This window comes from Corvus brachyrhynchos, unplaced genomic scaffold, assembly GCF_000691975.1.
Source record: "Corvus brachyrhynchos isolate BGI_N302 unplaced genomic scaffold, ASM69197v1 scaffold95, whole genome shotgun sequence".
Taxonomy (NCBI): Eukaryota; Metazoa; Chordata; class Aves; order Passeriformes; family Corvidae; genus Corvus; species Corvus brachyrhynchos.
The window spans coordinates 1,213,100-1,226,255 of record NW_008238347.1 but is presented as its reverse complement, the minus strand read 5'-3'; the positions used below and the strand labels follow the sequence as shown (position 1 = coordinate 1,226,255).

At 50.1% G+C, this 13,156-nt stretch overlaps 1 protein-coding gene across 1 annotated transcript in view; it reads right to left on the bottom strand.

Annotated features, from left to right (window-relative positions):
* GRM7 (glutamate metabotropic receptor 7) overlaps positions 1–13,156 on the bottom strand; it is a 108,210-nt gene that overhangs the window by 13,589 nt on the left and 81,465 nt on the right. The window contains 2 exon segments of the mRNA XM_017735243.1: positions 10,465–11,182; positions 11,184–11,389. Coding sequence (XP_017590732.1) covers positions 10,465–11,182; positions 11,184–11,389 — 924 coding nt within the window.

Genomic DNA, 13,156 nt, shown 5'->3' with positions numbered 1-13,156 from the left:
GGCGCCGCTCCGCGCACGCTGCCAGCACCAACGGGGACATCACAGGCCCTGACCTCCCCTTCTTATCTTCAGTCATTATCAGATTTCATCTTCCAGTCAATAAAAGCTGCTAAAACAACATTGATTTTGAAGTTCTGGAGAATCAAATCACTTGACTCTCTTGGTCCTCCAATTAAGGCACCAGAATAAATCTTAACTACTCCCTAATACCAGTTTTCACAAGACTTTCTTCAGCTGTAATCACGTTTAAGCACCTTGGCTAAACTAATTGATTTCCACTGCTTTTCCTTCCCACCACCTAAGAGAGTCTGTGCTGAGCTTTCCAGTGCATCTCCTCTCCAGCTTACTGGTGAATTACTGCTGCGAGCTCCGTTGTTAAGCAGGATCTGTTCCACTACTAAAAAGAGCTATCTTGTCTCCAAATGATATTTAATTATCTCCATTAAACATTACAGGCTGCTCTGATGCTCGAGATGTAAATCAGAGGGAACAAGAGGAAGATGAGACCATATTGTTCATCACATGTTTTGTCCTCCTACTCCCTCTGCACTCTCTTAAATAAGTGTCTCTAGAGGTAAGGCCAAGGCAGATCTTGTGAACGCTCGAGTTAATCAATTTACAATACACACATTATTTTCCACCAGTGAAACCATGAGGCTTGGGCAGGGTTAAACCTCAGCTTTCCGTGCTGTGGCACAGGCAGTTAAGGGCTGAATGGATGGTGTTTAATGAGCAATTAACAGTGCAAGAATAGCTGTTATTGCTGAGTGAGCAACCCCTCGTTTCACCTCGTTCCCCCACCTGCGTTTTGTCACCACAGACACTCCAGCCGTTCAAAGCCAAGTGCCACCGCAGACGGAATAACCCTTGGTGAAACTCTGACTACTGGCCCTGCTAAACCTGAAAAGCCCTTCAGGAGGGCCTGACAATTACCAGGTCACGGGCTGCCCCATCACCAGGGGCATGGCTGGGAAATGTCCAGGTGAGGAGCCTGTGCTGTAAAACACCCTGTGGGTTCATGTCCAGGTGCTGCCCACTCTGGGAAGGAAAACGTCCAGATCTTTGGTTTCTGCTGCTGAGACAGCACAGAGCGGGCACGTCACCAACAGCAACGCTGGAAATGCTGTCAAACCACCAAAGTGCTGAAGGAAAAAGTCTGCCTTGGTTTTTTTCACACCACCCACGGCAAGGGCAGCACTGCCCCACTGAGACCCTTCTTTAACAGGGAAAACCAGGACAAACACAATCTCTGGCCTCTTCCCCAGCTTCCCTGTTCTCTTCCACTCTGTCTCCTCACCCCTTTATCCTCTCATGGGCTAAACTCCTACCTTTTGAGAACCTTTCCATTTGTCATTGGCATCAATCCCCTGACAGCAGTTGCCAGCTTCTTTCTGCTCTATAAACACCACTCTGGGTCTCTGAAGCTGCCGGGGACACAGGGACCTGCTGCCACCCCGGGACCGGCACCTGGGGACAGGGACCCGCCTCCCAACACAGCCAGGCCAAACAGCATCGGGGTGACATGGTCAGGGCCCCCAGCCGTGTCCCTGGTGGCTGTGGCCCCTCCCCAGCACTGACCCCCCCCAGCCCTTACACCCCCAGCTCTGCTGCGGGAGGGAAGGATCCCCACTGGCTGCTTCTGCCCCATTCTCCTGGATGAAACAAGCAGAGAGTTTAAAAAGCTATTATTTCAAAATGCAGAAATATGAACATGCCCCAAATCACTTTTGACATAGTACAGTTGGGACACAAATTTTTTGCTTCAGTCTACAAGAATTCATTGTTGTTTCTCTTTAACCTTCTGCTAAGCTTATGCCTCAAAGACAAAACACGAGGCAATTTCTATGACTGAGTATGATGGTTTCTACTTTTATTATTATTACATGCCTGCTTAAACCGTTTAAAACAACAAATAAATCCTTCAAGTCAATATTTTTGGGTCCATCTTTTATGTACAGAGAATCCTACTTTTGCTCTGCATTACACTGCCCTTGCAAGACTGAAAATGCTCTTGGCAGAGCAGCTCTTCTCTGCCCCTGCAAACCCAGCTGTGCTTAGCTCTGGTGGGCACAGAGGAGCTGATGTTTGGTGTCAGAGGATCTCTCCCAAACAAACTGCAGCCATCTCCATGATCCACACAGGCCTGGCTTTGTGGAGGGGAGATTCCCTTATCACTGCCTGCAACTTGGGATCTTTCACTGATTTTGGAGGAAAATTTTGGTTTAAGGAGGGTAATTTAGATTAGATATCAGGAAGAAATTGTTCTTCCTGGGTGGGGAGGCCCTGGCACAGGGTGCCCAGAGAAGCTGGGGCTGCCCCTGGATCCCTGGCAGTGTCCAAGGCCAGGCTGGACATTGGGGCTTGGAGCAGCCTGGGACAGTGGGAGGTGTCCCTGCCCATGGCAGGGGTGGCACTGGATGGGCTTTAGGGTCCTTTCCAACCCAACCCATTCCATGATTCCATGAACAGCTGACTCCAAAGCTGAATGTTCTCTTCATTCCACACTGGTTTGGAGCAGGATGATGCCCTGGCCCTGCCCGTGGGAAGTCACTCTCTGTGACACCCATCCCATGACAGGGCTTTGCAAGGCTGAGATTTTCCCAGTGCTGCCTCAGGAACACAGCAAAGTGGAAAACGCCCCCCAGCCCCGCCCAGCAGCGGCATGGTCGATGCAAGAGCTCTGCTGGGGAAATTATGTTGTCAGCCCAAGCGAGTTTGACATTCAGAGATACCACAATGCAAGCAAAGAGAAAAGTTTCATCAACACAGTAATTACTGCTCTGGACTCAACGGAGCCGCAATTATTTCCCGGTGAGGGGCTGTCAGTTTGTGCTGCAGATAAAAACTGTTGATAGGGCTGCCAGGGGCCCGTGCAGAGATGGCTTTTCAGATGTAAAACCCTCCTGGCAATTCTACCTTTTCTAAAAAAAAAAAGAGGAACAAAAAAAGTACATGTCAACACTATGCATTAAACACCTACATGTTTTTTCCTTTAAAAATTGTGTTGCTTTTTAGCCAGAGGCAGTTAAGTATGCACCAGAAATTCCAGGGGAAAAAGAGACCTTCGTTGCCCACTTGTCCTTTTTTTGACATCAAGTGTGTGCACAGGACAGGGGCAGCTGTGGCCTGCCCAGAGGTGGTGATGCCGAGAGCCCTGGGCAAGTGCCTCTGCCACAGCTGGGCTCACAGGTGGAAAAGCACCACAAATATTCCCAAATCTGCTGCTCCAGTCAAACAGAGATTGTCCAGACTTGGGGCTTTTGGTGAATTGGTCAAAATAGAGATACAGAAGGCTGAGGAGGAGCTGGGTCCAGCTCCCAGTGCTGCACCAGTGCCATGGAGGGAGGCTCAGGCTGAGAGCAAGGAAAGGTTCTTCCTCCAGAGGGTGCTGGGCACTGCCCAGGTTCCCCAGGGAATGGGCACGGCCCCAAGGCTGCCAGAGCTCCAGGAGCATTGGGACAGCGCTGCCAGGGATGCCCAGGGTGGGAGTGTTGGGGTGTCTGGGCAGGGCAAGGCTGAGGAGGAGCTGGGTCCAGCTCCCAGTGCTGCACCAGTGCCATGGAGGGAGGCTCAGGCTGAGAGCAAGGAAAGGTTCTTCCTCCAGAGGGTGCTGGGCACTGCCCAGGTTCCCCAGGGAATGGGCACGGCCCCAAGGCTGCCAGAGCTCCAGGAGCATTGGGACAGCGCTGCCAGGGATGCCCAGGGTGGGAGTGTTGGGGTGTCTGGGCAGGGCCAGGAGCTGCACTGGGTGATCCTGTGGGTCCCTTCCAGCCCAGGATAGTCTGTAATGCTGTGATTTTCACTGCTGTAGTGCCCTCTCCTTTCTGGGTTCCATTTATTTTCCCATCTTCCAAACAATTTTTTTTCTGTCTCCTCAGCACAGCTGGGAATGAAAAAGGCTGGAATTATCACAGCAAAGAGATCCCTCACTGCCAACATCAGACATCAAAGCAGCCACTCAGAGGCTTCAAAGGGTCCCTGGGTGACGCAGCACCACCGTGGGGACAGGAACCAAGTCACTTCTGCTTACATGAACCCATCTCCCCTGTGAGACAGCACACAAACCCAAACGTGGTATTACTGCTCCGTGACAGAGATACCTGCCCCAATAATTGCAAATTTCACTGAATGAACTGATTGTTAATTATCCTCCCGCTCTGCCCTCTCCCTGGCTGTCAGGGATGCTGCCTGAGCGGAGCACAGTGCCTGCTCTACCTGGCTCTGCTGGTGGCACCGCTCGCTGGGGGAGCCCCCCTCCCCAGGTAATTATGTGGAACACGATTGTGGCCTTGGGCTCTGCCTGCTCAGTGTTTGCAATTAGATTTTACTACAAACGTACATATTAACATTAAAGGAGCATTACAATGCAGCAAATGTGATAAACCAGAGCGACGTTACGTGTACCTTCTGCTTCTGTTCTTTCAAGAATCATAATCACCATTAATTTATGGTCTTCTGAGGAGGATCTAATTACTCCAATCAGCCCTTATTTCACTGAGAGTGTGTACGTGTGCTGTTCCCTGCCTTTAAATACCTGCACTGACAATAGAGACAGCACAGACCTGCATTTTCAGGGGTCCTGCAGCCTCCCACCGCCTGGCTGAGCATGGGTCTGAACATAGGCAGCTGCTTGGGTGGGAGATCCCCCAGACAGGACCAAGCAAAGGTAGGAATCCCTTTCCCAGGAGAGCCCTGACTTGGGAGTACAATGCAGTGCTGTGGGTAATTATTTATTACCAAAATGTGTTTGCTTCTTTCAATACACCACCTTGAAGAGCAGCGGTGTCACCTCCCCCAGCCTGGCCAGATCCTGGGTGAATAATTCTGCCCACTTTGGTTTGCCAAATCTTCCCCTCAGGCAGGTCCTGCACAGCCACAAGCTAAACCAGCTCCAAGGGTTCTTCAAAGCCACGACCCTGAAGTACACCTGTGTTCCCTCTCGCCTCTCCTGATCCCAGTCACAGCCCCACTGGTGCTCCACGGGAGCAGGGACAGCCCATGTCACAGCCACCTCTGTGTCCCCAGGGCCAGCAGCCAACCCTCAGCCAGCCCCCGGCAGGAGCCAGGGCAGAGCAGGGCCCTGCAGCATCAATCTCAGCCCTTTTTCCACACTCACCCATCCCACGAGTTCTCTACCCAAGCTCTTCTTTGCCTTTCCCCCACCACGAGTCCCAACCATCCCTGTCCTGTCACAGGAGGCCATTCCCTCCTTCCCAGCCATCCCTGTCCTGTCACTGAGGCCATTCCCTCCTTCCCAGCCATCTCTGTCACATCAAACACAAGTGACAAATCCCCCCCTTCTCTCTGCTGCACCCGAGTGTGAGGCTGTGGACACCCACAAATCCCAGGTGCCCAAGTTTAGGCACCAAGTTTTCCTTGCTATTTTTCTTTCTCTTTTCCAGCCTCCATGGCAGAGGGAGCTGTGGCAGAGCTCCTGCTGAGCCCTGACTCCCTGAGGCGCTCAGCAAACACCAGGAACCAACCCAGTCAGTAATTTCCCCTATTTCCTGGGGTGTTCTCTCCTCCAGGAGCCTCAGAGGCCATAACCCAACTCTAGCCAGGGGGTGGTGGGTCTGTGAGTGTCTCTTCAGGAACAAACCTCCCCCCAGAGCAGCAGGGAGAGGAAAACAGGCATGTGGCCAAGGATCAACAACTCCAGAACCCGGGACTCCTGCAGCACTCACCAGTTCAACGACACAGATGGAAATGCTGAGCTCCTGTTTAGGGTTACACCTTTAGCAGCAGTGACACCTTAAAAGCCTTCTAATTTGGCTGTGGTTTGACTGGTCACAGCCTCCCTTCCCACTGGGAAGGCCAAATGAATGCAGAGGGTAATAAAGTAAATCTTACTGAGAACTTGACCCAGAAGCTGTGCTTAAAATTTTTGATTAGTTCTACAGAAACTAGAATTGAAGCTCTATAGGCACTCAAAGGTTTTCACAAGGGTTTTTATGCACTTTTCAGCAGTGTTGTTATATAACCTGATAAAAACCTAGGCCAGGATCACTTTTGTAGTGAAGGTTATCAGCCTTCCAAAAATTCCACTGATTATTTCACTTCTAGATTTCAAAGAACACCTAATTTCTCCTCAATTAAAATGCAGAACTCCAGTACTCCACAAAAGTGGATTTTATTGAATACCCCGTGCTTGGAGGATCTCCAGACCTCGTGGCTCCAGCCTGGAGGGTCTGAACTGCAATGAGGTGAAGCTGCTCTTCAATTCAGGCTTGACTCATGACAACTCTAATGTCAGATCCTTAAATTCCGGGGTGTTCTCAGGGATACAGTCGAGGCTGGATAAAATTAGCAACTTCAGCACCTGAACATGCAGATAATGCAGTGATGGGTGAAGTGAAAGTGCATCAATGAGAGAAATTCCTGTTATCAGAATCCTCCTTTAAATGAAAGCTGCAATCCACCCCTGTCCCTGTGTGAGCCCCAAATCTGGGCAGATTCAGTCACATTCCCTGGAGCCTTGAAGCCTGATTTTCTCCACGATACAACAGTGTAAAATTCCAACAAATGTTGCATTAAATTCCTCATAACTCCCAAATCCATATATGTAGAGTTGCTATAGCAACTGTCAGCTCAAGCCTTCCCAAGGGAGAAAATAAAAGTGTGTCCTACCTGGCTAATTGGTATTTGTGTTACAGAGAATTGAAGGGTAACTTAGTTTCACCAAAAAATAGAACATAGACTGAAGTGCTCCTGTGCTAATGTGACATTATTTAATCTGAACAAGGACCCATTTTGCATGTGCCTTCAAATTACAGTATTTATGGAACACTTAACACGATAAGTAAAAGCGTTGCTGCCAAATATGCCTGACTTGCTCTGCTTATTGACTTCAATAAAAGGGACATTGAAAAAAAAATAGAGAAAGAAGGAAGAAGGTGGAAGAGCTGATGGAATTAGGGACTTCAAATTGCATAGTAGTTGTATTACAAAAACCTACAAAACCCCCCAAAACCCCCAACAATTTACAACCAAAAATTCATGCAGAAATAAGCTGATGGAAGGTCACAACTCTTTTCCCTATTTCAACTTTTCCCTACTTCTCATCATTGCAGGAAGAACAAAGCATCCCAGGCAGGATGGCCACACTGGCTGAACAGCAGTCACCCCTCACTCAGAGGCATGATTAGAACTTTTTTAACTTGCAAAAAGCCCTGAAAATCATTCAAGAAAAAATCCCACTGGCAGGATATATTGAGGAGCACGCTGACAGTTCTCACTGGCTTGTAAAGACATCCAGAAATGTATTATTTTAATCTTGGCACAATTACTGAATAAAAGCAATCACAGCTCTGAGGCAGCAGAACCTGTATGAAACATGAAAATATAATGATGACATCTCTCTCTCTATCAGCCCAGTGACATAATCTGAGAAAATGAGATTTTAGGGGAATATTCAGTTTCTCTGGGCACCCTGTGCCAGGGCCTCCTCACCCTCAGAGGGTGGAATTCCTTCCATATATCCAGCCTAAATCTCCCCTCCTTTGGCTAAAAGCCATTAAGTGGCTTTCTATCAAATACACGCTGAAGGAAGGATCTTCACGAGCAGAGCCAGCACAATTCCTGCCCCCAGAACTGTCCTGCTCCCCCAAAGGTTACACAGCATTTTTAGGAGATCCACCGGATACAGGAGAACACAACCCCCCAAAGCTGCACAGTGCCCAGGCATGGAGCTCTGAGAGCTCTGTGTCCCAGCCAAGGGAACTCCGGGAGTGCTGGAACGTGGGAAGGACGAGCACATTCCACATCCACGGGATCCATGTGCTGCATTACCAAGCCAAGCCCATAGACCACAGCTGACCCATAAATCACAACCAACCACGTGTTCTCTCCACTTTTGATGGTGGACAAAGAACCAGGTTGAGTAAACCCAAGCTGTAAAAAGATCTGAAATCTGCTTTTACCACCTCCCATACACCCCATGGTTCATCTGCATCCTGGAGAAACTCTGGGTTCTGGCCTTCCTCACACTGCCCTGCCTCCCTCCACTTGCTGCAACAGCTCCTGCTTGAATTATTCACCTTTTATGAATTACCTGCAGCACATTGCCAGGGTTTTTTTGTTGTTGTTGGAGGTGTTATTCTCTACCTTGAACAAGGCAGGTGTTTTCAATATGCCTTCTACCAAACAACATTATGCTTGTATTTATTGATAAAATAAAATAAATCCATATACTGAAACCCACAGTGTTGTATATAACCCCATTCCTCAGTTTAAAAGATTGTGCTGCATGAGATTTTTCAGCAGGTACAATTTCCATTCCAGCACAGACATGCGTGGCTAAGCTAAGGCACAATATTTTCCAGAGGAAATATCTGACAGGAAATCAGTAGCAAGCACAAAAAAGCACAATCCCTGCACCCCCACCCAAAAGGAGCGACAGAAGAGAAAGAAAAGCAGCAAAGCTCCTGCAGCTGCAGCTCTGTGCAGGGCAGGAGGGGGAAAGCCCCAGGAGCAGGGCCAGCACTGGGGTTCGGCACCGTGTACTGGTCCCACAGCCCAGGACCTGCCCAGGCCTGCAGGGACACAGGGACTGGACCTGGGGCCATCCACGCATGGCCACTGCACAGGGAGGGTCACACTGGGGGCTTTGCTGGACTGGACAGAGCAGCTTTCAGCCCGAGGAATGGGGATGAGCCCCAGCAGCACAGAGCAGCCACTGCTGTCCCCATCCCCAGCGTCCCCTATGCCCCCGGGCTGGGGCACAGCACACTGAGGGGCTGCTTCTCCTGCCCTGTACCCTCCACTGTGCCCTGTGTGAGATCAAGTTCATCATCATCTCTTCTGCTGTCCTACAAGGGCTGTATGAGAATCCAATGCTTCCAGAGTCCAGGTTTAATTCAGCCCCAGGAGTACACAGACACCTCAAGCTTTTGCTGCTGAACAATTCTGAGTGCTGGCAGCAGCCTCTGGAATTCTTTGTGGTTTAATATCACTTGGTTAAATCTTTGCAGACAACAATTCCAAGCACTTCAGCTCAGTCTCCTGCAGGCCCCACTCCCACGCAGGGAGCCTGAGAGCTGCTGAGCACCCCCCGTGTCAGAGCCAGGTACAGACAGACCCCACTGCAGCCAGAGCTGCTTCTGCTGCTCCTTATCTCACCTTCAACAGGGAGAGCAGAGGCATTTGAAGTGTTCATAAGCCTTGGCAGGTTTCCCTTCCAGTTGAAATTAATTCCCTTTAGGGATGCAATGGCTCTGGAAAGCCCAGTGCAGAGGTGAGAGGATCCATGGAAACTTCTCCATAACCCCTGCTCCTACCTGGCTGTCCTGGGTGGTCCCCTCTTCCCCTGAGGGCCAAAGCAACTGTGGATCTCTACAACCTCCTGAGCTGCAGAGAGCAAAGCTCTGTGCAGCCCCTTCCCAGGGAAGAGCCCTGGAGCCACAGCAGGACCTGCCCCAGTGACCCCGTTGTGTTCCTGCAGCTTCAGCCCAGCAGCCCCCGGGTTTAACCACGGCCTCTTTGGGAGTGATAGCCCTGCTCAAGGTGAGACCTGCCAGCTGGCATGAGAAACTGGCTCACCCATTAAGAAGACACAATAATTCCATCCACAGCACTGAGCCTGCCCCAGTTCCGTGTTCGAGAACAAATGGAAAATGAAAATAGAGGTGAAAAAAGGACCAAGAAGCCAAAGCTCTTTCCTGCACAGGAAAGCGTGGGTTCAGGATCTGGGGAGAACAGCATGCTACCACATCCATGCAAGGGCTGGGGGGAGCATCTGAGGCAGGTGAGTGGTGCCTGGATTCAGGAGCACACCACAGGTAAGGATGTGGTGTTTCCTCCAGGCTGGGGTGGGGTGGAGGGGTAAAACAGACTGACAGAAGCTCAGGACAGCCCAGTATCACCATTGCTCTCTAAATACTGGGCTTGGAGGTATTTGCCAAATCCCTCTGAAATGACAGCTCTTCTCCAGAGAGAAGTAAAAGTGAATCTGCATCATGGAGCATCAGCTGGAGCCACTGGGCTCAGCCACAGGAGCTCAGGACAGGCCCTTTACACCATGGTGTAAATGTGTCCTGGGGCTGCTCTGTGAGCAGAGCACTCCTCAGACTCCACACTGCCCTCAGGGCTCAGGTCCAGAGGCACAGGAGTCTGTTTGAGTATTTTTTGACAGTTTTCTTGCTTACAGCTTGTATTCAAAATGATTGAGTTAGGAGATGCCTCTTTGTGGATAATATGACAGCTAATTCCCACTTATCCTACTGAAAAGAAACAATTGAAATAGATGCAACAATGAAACTAACAGCTAATGTGATTGCTATTGATCATTTGCCAGTTTATCAAACGAATGGCCCACGAGCTAGACGGGGAAGGTAAACAGTGCCATAGATTGCCCGTGAGTCAGGAACGAGCTGACTGGAGAGCTCAGCTGGAAATCCACGGAAAGCTGACACCAGCACGTCGTTACAACCACAGTGAATCCTGAGGTACCTGTGCACTCTCACCTACCTTTTCGGCTGACTGGGCCGTGCCAAAAAATATTGGAATGAAGGCAAGCCATACTATACAGGTAGTGTACATAGTGAATCCAATGGGTTTGGCTTCATTAAAATTCTCTGGGACCCCCCGAGTCTTGATGGCATACACAGTGCACGTCACCATGAGCAGAATGCTATAACCCAAGGAACAAATGATTTGTAGATCCGTAATGTCACATTTGAGAACTCCTCTGGCCTGATCGGGGTTCATAGTTTTCTGCTCATCATAATCTATGATGATGTTGGGTGGGTCAACTGCAAACCAAATAAAGACCCCCAGCAGCTGGACCGATATCAAGCTGGAGGTGATGGCCAGCTGCGAGGTGGGGCTGATCAGCCTGGGCGCAGTCACCGACTTCTTGCCCTGCTCGAAGATGCGGTAGATGCGGTTGGTCTTGGTCAGCAGGGCCGCGTAGCTGATGCACATGCCCAGGCCCAGGAAGATCCTGCGGAAGGAGCACACGGCCACATCGGGCTTGGCGATCATCAGGAAGGTGATGATGTAGCACAGGAAGATGCCGGTCAGCAGCACGTAGCTGAGCTCCCGGCCCGAGGCCCGCACGATCGGCGTGTCGTTGTAGCGGATGAACGTGGCCATGACGAAGATGGTGGCGATGATCCCCAGCATGGCCAAGAAGACGGGGATGACGGCCCAGGGCGAGTGCCACTCCAGCTTGATGATGGGGATTGGTGCGGTTCTCGTTGGGCCGCTCGTTGTAGGAGCAGAGCAGGCAGGTGACCTCGTCGGCCTGGTACTGGTACCCGTCGCACAGCTCGCAGTGCCAGCAGCATGGCATCCCCTTCACCATCTTCTTCCTCTCGCCCGGCCGGCACGGCTGGCTGCACACCGAGGGGGGCACGGAGCGCACGCCCCCGCCCCACTGCATCTCCTCGATCTGTGGGACAGGGACACAAAGAGGCTCAGGGTTAGGGCTGGCTTAGGGCTGGCTGCACACCGAGGGGGGCACAGCACGCACACCTCCTCCCCACTGCATCTCTTCTGTGGGACAGCGACACAAAGAGACTCTGGGTTAGGGCTGGCAGCCACAGACACGAGCTGGGAATGAAGAGGGGGGACCCAGGGGAACCCCAACACGCAAAACCCAACTGGATGAACGTCTCCTCTGGCAGACTCCTGGAACCACACAGTGGTGCCTCTGTGTGGGGCTCCGGTGCCGAACTGTGTTTATTGCCTCCATTTTTTGTTTCTATTTGTAGATAAGTAGACGTGTGTAAGTCTGATGGAATGACACACAAGCCCAGATAAAGCAGGAGAGTGAAAACCTGTTGTTTCATGAAAATTAATAGGAACATTGCAATCCTTGAGGGAAGGCAGGACTTACATTTGCAAGGCCACTTTCCAAAAACCTTGGGGCTTCTTACAGAGACAGAACAGAGATCTTCCTTCCTGGAACTGCTACTGACCAGGGGAAGATTTGGAATGAGGAGAAAATGTGTTTTCTATAGGGCATGGGATCAGTGAGAATGGGGAAGGTCTGCTCTACAAGCCAGGTAAGAAATATGAAGGACAAAGAAAATGGTCATCACTGAAAAACGCAATAATTAGATAATATTTCATTTCAAAGTCACATTCAGCTTTTGAAATACCACATGTGCTTCTGGGAATGCAAATGATAAATGATTATGTTCAATATATGGAAAGTCTCACTTGCTCCACAGTCTGGAGAATCCTGAACTCCAAGGTATGTGACAAAGGCTCGCAAGTACTGTGGAGAACTAGACTCACAAATCATTTCAAACTATGCCTGACTAAAGCCACTCACCAGCTTCCAAGAACAAGGAAGGATTAGCATTGGAGCCCCAGGGAAACAGTCCAGACTGGAAGCCTGGGAAGGTCCTGGCATTCCCAGCACACCTCAGTGGCTCCAGCAGCTGCTGTGTGTGTGTGTGTCTGTTCCAAACATAAAACCTGATCCCCTGGGATAGATGTGAATAAGTGTTATTAAAAGCAACATTTCAGCTATTTTTCTGTAGGTCCCTTAAATGCTGACAAGCTCCACGATTTCCCCTACAAGTTAAAATTCTAAGATGAGTTTCTTGAATCGGCTGCCTTAATTATCCATGTAGACAGGAAGACTTGGGTGGGCAAATCTTACACTGAAGGATTAAGTTGCATTTTCCTAATTTAAATCAAAATAGATCCTGTATCATCTTCATTTTGTGTATGTGAAAACACCAAACCCTGAAGTCACACTCTGCTCAAACACTGAAGTACCAAGAGTCTCTCTGTGAACGCTGTAAAAATAATCCCTCAGTAAGAGATATTCTAGAGGTCTGCCACTGCCTGGGAAACTTCATTAACCTTCAGTATTCTGGGGAAGAGAAAAGATCCATGAACTCCTCTCTCCTACTCCGCTGAGCTGAAGGTGTGCAGCTTGCAGGAGGCAAAGGAGTGCTAATGATAAAGGGAAATACAAAGATTCATTTAATTGGACTGGAAAATGGTGCTTTGGTCTCACTGGCAGTGCAAGGAGCCAGGAAATGCATTTCCATGCCTGACTCCATCCCTGCTCCAGCACGGGCTAACGAGGAGCTGAGTTCCAGGGCTGTGAGAGAGAGGAGGAGGGGCTGAGGAACCCGGACGTGTCCCTGTGACTCCCTCACTGCAGGGGCACAGAGGGCGATGCCAGCAGAGAGAGCCA